The 8,275-nt window shown below is 57.6% G+C and overlaps 1 protein-coding gene across 2 annotated transcripts; it reads right to left on the reverse strand.

Moving 5' to 3' along the window:
• Window positions 1-41: 41 nt before the first annotated feature.
• Window positions 42-4,461, reverse strand: LOC138176834 (SUN domain-containing protein 2-like). Of its 2 annotated transcripts, none has more exons than XM_069107746.1 (5): window positions 4,233-4,461; window positions 2,043-2,190; window positions 1,184-1,383; window positions 519-656; window positions 42-275 (listed from the first exon to the last, which is right to left on the reverse strand). In XM_069107746.1, the coding sequence occupies exons 2-5, from the start codon at window positions 2,174-2,176 to the stop codon at window positions 70-72; spliced, it is 678 nt and encodes a 225-aa protein (XP_068963847.1). In that variant the 5' UTR covers window positions 2,177-2,190; window positions 4,233-4,461; the 3' UTR covers window positions 42-69. The 2 variants fall into 2 exon arrangements, with proteins under 2 accessions (XP_068963847.1, XP_068963846.1); XM_069107745.1 differs by having other exon boundaries at window positions 46-275; window positions 2,043-2,199; window positions 4,232-4,460.
• Window positions 4,462-8,275: the final 3,814 nt, after the last annotated feature.

Here is an 8,275-nt window from a genome sequence, read left to right on the forward strand (position 1 = left end):
CTGCAGAAGCTTCATGCTCTCCTGGTCTCCCATCCTCCCAAGGCTCTTGCTGTGCCTGGGGGTCCTTCCCTAGAAGCCCACCCAGACCCATCCTGCCCCAGCATAGGAATGAGGAAGCTCTGAGATGCACACAGGAGGGACTGCCCTGGGCACTGTGCCCACCCACTCACCGAACCCACCTGGGAAGGTGATGGCCATCCACAAGAAAGCGCCAGCTTGGGAGGCAGCATTCCTTAATGTGGATGCCAAGCCAGGCTGGTCCATAAGTGCATGCCCTGCAGGGGAGGGAAGAAAGGAGGATCCACTCAGAAGGAAAGACAAGTGGGCCTCGGGCATCCCCCATTGCCATGCTGAGGCTTGGGCCCTTCCCCTCCACCTGGAGCCAGACTGCAGAGTTCTTTCTTCCTCTTAGCTGAGCGATACGTATGCCCCCCCCCCCCACGATGGGGCAGGCGGCCTTCAAAGTGGCGGGGCAGTGCCCGGCGGACAGGGTTCTAGGGGGATGGGGTGATGCCCACCTGCATAGTCATCTTCAGAAGAGTATCCTGAGGAAGATCCATAGATGTCATAGGTGACTTTGCCTTCGCCCAGTCCATTGATCTTGCTGCTCTCAGTACCCCCTGTGCCTCTCTTCCTCCTCACCAGCAGGTCCCCACCTGTGCACAGAGCATGGAGGTGCCTGATGGTCAGGGAGGTCTAGGCTTGCAGCAGCAGCAGGTGCCAAAGGTGGGTCACCTGGCGGGACTTTCCAGAACTCAGACATCTCAGCCCTTTGGTGGGCTGAGGACAGAAGCCCATCCCACCTGATCTAGGGCAGGGAGGGAGTTCTGCCTAAGGGCCAAATCTGGCCCACTTGCTATTTCTGTAGCAGCTAAGAAAGGTTTTTATGTTTTGAAATATGATGAAACTTTCTTTAAGCACATAAAGACCATTTTTAGCTCATAGGGCTGCATTTCTCAGAAGGCATGGTTATTCTCTCAGGGATCTGCATAAGTGCCCTATGCGGCTGAGGGGCTTCAGGAGAATGGGAGGGTCCTGGGAGATGAGCCAAGCCAAGCCAAGCCAATCTTATTTTACAGAAGAGGAAACAGAGAGACCCGGGGGGGGCAGGCTCCCCCAGGATGGGACCTCCTGAGACAGCTTTAGAAGACCTGGGGTGTGTAAGGCTCTGGGCCTGGCTCACCATGCTCACTCCAATAGGCATCACTGTCCATTTGATCCTTCAGGATGGAGCTTCTGGCTGCCGAGCCGGCCCGGGAGCCCCCAAAGTAGGACTCGCTGACAACCGATTCGCCATAGTAGGTGGTGTGAGGATTGGAAGAGGGGCCCAGGTGAGGGGCTGGTGACAGGCGTTTCCCACTGCTGGACTTCCTCTTCACAGTCCTGGGGAACACCAAGAATGAAGAGCAAAGGTAAGAGGGTGAGAGAGAGGAAGGGTGAGAAAGACAGGGAGAGGGAAAGGCCAGGAGGAGGAGGAGGCTTTCCCAGAGCCTTCCAGGATGAAAAGAAATGATACCCAAAGCCCCCTTTTCCTGTTCTTATTCCTTATACAGATGAATAACTTTTAATGTTGGAGGCAGGACTGAACAAAGCCACAGTTCCCATGGGCCAGGGAGGGCCTCTTTCCAAATTAACCACCATAACCAGTATGAGAAGGACCTAAATCTGTCTCCTTGCCCACAGGCCCTTCACCCCCGTGGCTTCCTGGGCTCTCGCCTGGCCCTGCAGCTCACCCTAGGAACTATGGGCATCGGGGTTAGGGAGAAGAGATCCACGGCAGAGGGAGGCTGTTCCCTGCCCAGCTTCGGGCCTCAGGGTTTCCGGCCCTGTCCATGCTCAAAGTTGCCCCTCCCTAGTTCCTGTTCTCAGAGAGTGAAGGCAGCAGCAGCCCAGGCTGTGGCAGAAGGGGAGGAGATGGTGCTGGGCACAGGAAATGCTTACATTTGTGGGGAGAGAAAGCAGAGTGATGGGGCAGGAAAGCAGTGTGCCGTTGGCTGCCCCCGGGCTGCCGTGATCTAGAAGGCGGCCCAGGCAGGGCTTACCTGAGGGGACTGTCCTTGAAGATGGCATGCTGGCCAGCTACCAGGGAGCTCCCTCCACTGCTGCTGCTGCTGCTGCCGCCGTCATCATCAACCTGGTAATGACGGCTCAAGCGCTGACTACGCCGAGACATCATCAAAGTCTTTCACTCTAGAAATTCCGGAGAGAAGGAAAAAGAAATGAGAGGAGGTGCTTGCTGACTGACTTGGTGCCATTTTCTGGGACCCCCTGAGAAGACACTGGGGGGGGGACCTTGAAGGGGAGGGATGAAACTCCCAAAGGGAAGCTGGGGTGGCACAGAGAGACTCTCCTAAAATGTTTCTATTTTTGGAGGGCCCCCTTGGCAGGAAGGACGGCAAAAGGCAAAGGGAGCAAGGCAGACAGCTGGCCTGGTGCCCCTTTCTAGATTCCACCCCCATCTGTGATAAAGTCTGTCCCACTGGAGTTTCTGAACGCTCACCCACTAGGGCATCAGCTCCCACCCACCCTCTCTCCCCCATGCTGGGGTGCAGCCTTTCCCCAAGGCCTCAGACAGAGCAGTACAGCCGGGGGCCGGGCGGTTGTTGTAGGGAACCAACCCCATGAGGGGGGGGGGGAGCTGAACAGGCTGTATGGGCACCCCCAAATCGCCAGGTAAAGTCCCAGCCTGCCAGGTAGCCTTACCCTCAGAATCCCAGTGTCATCAAGACAGACTAAGCTCTGGGCTGCTCTGAATTCCACAGTAAAAGGGAAAGGCCAAGCCTGCCCTCTGCCATCATAAGCTAATCCCTTCCCTGCCCTCCTCCCCCTCAAAGCCCCCATGTTCTGAGCAGCTCAAAGCATGCTTCTGCAGATGATCTGAAGGCCCAGAGAAGGCAGGACTGCCTGTCTGTTGCCTCCTGGGCATTCACAGACTATTAGAATCCACAGGGCCCTAGGAGAGCACAGTTACAGTGCTGTCCCCGAGGGGGTATCCATCCAAAAGAACCCTCAGCTGCCATCACAGTGTAAGTTGGAGGCAGCGCTAGAACCTGGGGTGCCTGCCCCCCATATCTCTCTGCCTTCTTCTGAGCTGGCCCCTCACCACACCATCCTGCCCCTCCGATTTGCCCCAATATACCATAGCCCCAGCCAGTGGGGAGCTCTTCTCCCACGCTGCCCCTGCCAGGCGATCTTTATCTAAAGGCCATCTACTGCCCTGCCCTGTCCCGCGGTCACTGACCCACAGGGACAGATGCCTGTTGGTTCAGGCTGGGAGCACCCTGGACCTGCCCCTAGGTGTCAACAGAGCTTGCAGGTGCAGTAATGGACAGAAGCTTCCAGGCTGCCCATTAAAGGCCCGAGGGCCTGGCCCGGCTCCAGCCACCAGCACTGACATTTTCAGGGCTCCTTCAAGCAGCCTGGCTTTCCTTCCCCTGCCTAGGAATGAGCAGCTACTCGAAGTATGGCGTTGCCAGCACCTGCCCCTAGGGCAAGTCTGGCTCAGCTGGGGCCCAAGAGGCCCTCCTGTGAGGAGGGGGTGGGTGGGGTGCCCTGGCAGGGATAGCCGGGGAGCCGGGCTGCCCCACATTACAGTGTGAGCCCCAGGGTGGCCGTCCCAGACGGGCGTGTGGTACTGGGGCAGTGCCCAAGCCGGGCCCGGGATGCTGTCGGCCTCCCTCCCCCGAACACACACACCCATGGGAAAATCAGCTCGGCTCTGGCCCAGAGGGAAGTGGAGGCGGGCGGGCCTGGGCACCGGGAAGGGCAACTCCATTTTGGGGTTGTTTGTGGGAGAGGAGACGAAGCAGGGGGGCAAGGGGGCCTGGCGCCGAGGGGCTCAGCTCGGTCATGGGCACCCCCAGACACGGGGGACTTTGTGGGGAGAGGCTGGAATAGACGGGAGGCAGCTGTGCCCTGGGGGGCTCGCATGGGGAGGCGCAGCCGCTGTGCCCAGGCTGGGGGCAGCGGTGCTGTGGTTTGGGGGGCGGTGCCCTGGCACGAGGAGCATCTGTGCCCTCTGTGCCCAGGCTGGGGGCAGCGGTGCCCTGTCACGGGGAGCAGCTGTGCCCGCTGTACCCAGGCTGGGGGCAGCTGTTCCCTGGCACACAAGGGGAGGGGCAGCCTCTGTACCCAGTTTGACGGGAGGCAGCTGTGCCCGGCACAGAGGCGGGCACCGCGCCCGAGACCCGGACCCTCCCCTCCCCCCTCCAGGCCCGGACCCGCCCCGGTACCTGCGGAGACGGCTCCGTCCCTCCCTCTCCCGCCGCGTCCGCGTCCGCGTCCTTGGACCTATACCAAGGGAACGCGGGGGAACGCGGGGCGCGGGCACGAGGGGCGCGAGGACAAAGCGGTTGCGAGCTGGGGCGAGGGGCGCGCGCAGGGAGCGGGTCCGCGCAGCTCCTGGGGCGCTGCCGTTCTACCAGGTCCGCCTCGGTCAATGCCGACAGGCCGAGGGGTGGCCTCCGCCCCTGGGAGCGGCCACGCCCCTCGAACGCCCATTGGCCGGTTTGAACAAAAAGGGGAGAGGATAGCCCAGCCCCCCGCAGAAACGGCCTCTCCGAGCGCGAGGGCGCGTCCCGCCCCCTCGTCCAGACCCGCCCCTCCATCAGGCCCCGCCCTTCTCTGGCCTTGGTCCTCCCTCCAGCCCTAGGCCCTGCCCTTCCCCTCTCCCCTGCCCCCTCCCTTTCCCCTTTCCTCTCCCTCTCCCATCCGTTTCTAGTCTTCCATCCACCCCTCCAGGCCCCGCCCTTCTCTGGCCTACCTCCTCCCTTCCAGCCCTCCCCCTAGACTTTCCCCCTTTCCCACCTCCCTTTCCCTCCATCTCCCCTTCTCCCCCTCCTTTTCCCTCTCCCCTCCGCCTCCTCCCTACCCCCATCTCTCCATCTCCCATCCCCTCCCCTTCCTTCCCACCCCATCCCTCTATCTCCTTTCTTCTCCCTCTCCTCCCCTCCCCATTGTCCTCTCCCCCTCCTCCCCTTCCCCTTCTCCTCCTCTTCCCACCCCTCACCCCGAATCCCTCCCTCTCACTTCCCCTCCACGATTCCCCCATCCTCCCTTCTCCCCTCTAGCCTCTCCTCCCCTCCCTCCTCTCTACCTTCTCCTTCCTCTTCCTCCTTGTCCTGGTGCCTAGGCCAGTCCTCCCTCTCCTCCGGGTCGGTCCCTCCCATTCCCTAAGGGCTGGCATCCCTGGCGCAGTCAGCCTGGGCCAGTCCAGGGAGGGATGCCGGCAGGTTCAGGACCATTTCCAGACCCTGCCCTCCTAGCCTCCTCCTTTGTGGCTCAGCTCAAAGCCCCCGAGGCCCAGCGGGGCGTCCCCTGCCCACCCCTCCTTAGGGTCGGGGAGGGAAGTGTTGGCTGCCCACCCTCAACCACACTGGCTCTGTGGCCCTGGGCAAATCACAGCCTCTGTCCTTAGCTTTCTCAGCTGTAAAACGGGCATCATCCTGGCACCTGCCTCCAGATATCCGTGAAGGCTAATGAATGCTCCTTCCTTCCCCTGCCTTCTTTCAGTGGCTCCCCAGTCAGCGCTGGCCACTTTCTAGGAAACATCATATGACGGAAAAAAAGGCTGGCTGCGGAGTCGGGAGCTCGGTTTGAAGCCTGGCTCCGCTCTTCACTGCTGGGCGGGTCACACCAGCCCTCCGGCCTCGGTTTCCCCCAGTATAATGACGATCTCTGCCTTTCGTCCCCTTTCAGTTCTAGGTCTCGGTTAAATGAAACAAAGCATGGCAAGGGCTTTAAAAATATGGTGTGTTTTCCTGGAGCAGTCTCCAGCCAGCTCTGCTTCAGCCAGAACAACTGGCGGAGGGACCAGCCTTTGCCACTCTATTTCCCCGCCTTGGTTCACACTCCCTCTGCCCCAGGCGGCCCTCTCCAACCTTGTCTGCCCAGGGGGCCATAGCTCCGACAACCCCGTTCTTATTCAAGGGCCTCACAGCCCAGACCTGGTACTCATTCCTTAATCCCCACCTACTCTACAAACATTAGACACCTACTGAGCCCGGGGCTCGGAGCTCGGTGCTGGGAATTCGAGGAGGAGGGAGGGTGTGGAGATAAAAACCAGCTTGGTCACTGCCCTCAAAATGCTGATATTCTGCTGGGGGAAAGACAGAGGAAACCAGGCTTGACTTCTATGCAGATATGAGGTGATGGGGACAAAAGATCCACTTCAAGGGCCTTCAGAACATTTAAGGAGGTGGAGGCCAGGGATCCCAGGATCCCTGCTCCCTAAGGGCAGGAGAAATCTGTCCCAAGCCCGTGGAGGCATGTTGGCTGCTGAGCCCTAAAGGAAGCTAAGAGTTCTGGAAGGTTTCTTCCAGACCTGGAGACAACTGACCAATAAACATCTGTTAAGTGCCTCCTGTTTGCCAGGCACTGTATTTAAGTGCTGCAGGTCTGTGAGGAAGTAGGAAGTGGGGCTCATCCTTGGAGCTGTCAGGAGCTTCACTAAAGTACTAAGCACTAAATCTTTGTCAAACAAATGAGTATTGAAGTGGTTTGAGGCTCAGAAGGCCGCCTAACTGTCCACTGTCTAGCTCCAGCAGGAGGATCCCGCCAGCCTCAATAAAGAGTCCCAGGAGCCTCCATCTCTGGGCTGGGCCAGTTCCTGAGGTTCCCTGGGCAGAGGAAGGAGAGGCAGAGATCATACTTTGCCCCTGGAAGGCCAGGTTTACCATTGGGACCACCTAAGAGCCTGTGACTCAGTACAGAAAATAAGGCAAACTTTTCTTCTGTAGACTGAGTGTATTGTAACTGTCGCTGTGATTCACATGCTACAAAAGTCTCTTGAATTCCTAGGGACTTTTTTGTCCTGTATTTTTATGGGGGTTTTAAGGCTTACAAAGTTTCGGATCTGCTCCTCGTAAAAGCTCTGAGTGCTGCTGTGTCCATTTTCCAGATGAGGAAACTGAGGCTCAGTGATGAGAAGGGACTGGCCCAAGGTCACACAGGTAGTATCAGGTTAAGTGAACCTGGTAGAACTGGGGTCATGCCATGTTGCCCCCTAGGCCTCAGTTTCCTCTTCTCTGAGATAAGGGGACTAGAAATGATCTCTAAAGAGTCCTTCCCCACCTCTAGAGATCAAACACTCTGATTTGCTGAGGTTTAATCAGAATTTGAACCCAGGCCTTCCTGGTCTCAAGTCCAGCCCTCTAATACTGTACACTGCTTCTGGACTTTTAAATCAACAGATACTAAATAGTGCATCTGCTATCATCCATCCATCCATCCATCCATCCATCCATCCATCCATCCATCCATCCACAAGCCTTTATTAAGAATTCACTTTGTGCCATTTACATGATGAATTCACTGCCCTTGCCTTCAAGGGGCTTACAATCTGTCATGACAGAGTCCGAGAAATGTCTGGAAGCTAAAATGAAGGGCTCACTTTGGTTGCTGTATTGGCAGCTTTGCCTCTCTACCCTCCTTTTTTATTCTTCCTATAAGGGAGGGAGAAGGGAGAAGGCTGTATTTGCAAAACCAAATGAATCCACATTCAGTGTGCCAGTTCAGACCAAGCTGCAAGCTTGCCCAGCCTGGGGACTCCAGAGGGCTTTGGGTCAGGGCTCCCCCTCACTTTTACTCCTTAGTGCTCTCCATCTCCAGAAAGGGCCATTCCCTGTGAATCTGACAGGAGGCCATGGGCACACAGATTTCGGCTGCAAGGGCCATTAGAGCTATTCAAACTGAGAAGAGACAGGGCTGGCCCCATCTTCATTTTTGTGAAACAAATTCCCAAAGCCTACCTTGCCTCCTTTGAGGGATTCTCAGCCTTGGGGCACAGAGAGTCAAGAACCTGTAGGTTCTTGAGACCCAGAGCTGAGCCGAGTCTCAGTGTTGCCCTATCTGTGAAATGGGCATGAAGACCTTTTTTTGGTAATATGGCCTGAACTCCTCTGAGGAAAGATGCGAGATCTCAGAGTAGCTGTTATAGCCAAACAGCCCCAAGAGGGGCCTGCAGGAAATGAAATGAGGCATGGCCCAACCACCAGAGGAGAGAAAGGAAGTGGGTGCTTCCCTGGAGATCAGTTGATGTTCAGTTCAGAACAAGCATTTACTAGCACTGTGGGCTGGGGGCGGGAGGAGAACAGTAGAACCAAATAAAGACAAAGTGGGGGGGAGTCAGGGGGGCCCATGGAAGGGTGATAAGATGAGGAAAGACTTTCTGAGCCTTCAAGTAGCATCAAGTAGGAAGAGTGTTTGGGTCTGAGGGCATGGTCTGAACGAAGGTGGGAAGATGCAGGCATCTGAATGCGGCAGCACCGAAAGGCTC

The sequence above is a fragment of the Petaurus breviceps genome, unplaced genomic scaffold, assembly GCF_028583685.1.
Source record: "Petaurus breviceps papuanus isolate PSGF00001 unplaced genomic scaffold, PetGlider_PUasm1.0 90210, whole genome shotgun sequence".
NCBI classification, from domain to species: Eukaryota; Metazoa; Chordata; class Mammalia; order Diprotodontia; family Petauridae; genus Petaurus; species Petaurus breviceps.

Bases quoted from the DNA above. Each gene is read 5' to 3' on its own strand.
- LOC138176834 (XM_069107746.1), bottom strand. From the start codon at position 2,176: ATGATGTCTCGGCGTAGTCAGCGCTTGAGCCGTCATTACCAGGTTGAT. The intron at 1,384-2,042 runs GTAAGCCCTGCC...GGTGTTCCCCAG, and splicing joins TTCAAGGACAGTCCCCTCAG to GACTGTGAAGAGGAAGTCCA. The intron at 276-518 runs GTGGGCATCACC...CCTCCCCTGCAG, and splicing joins TTCTGAAGATGACTATGCAG to GGCATGCACTTATGGACCAG.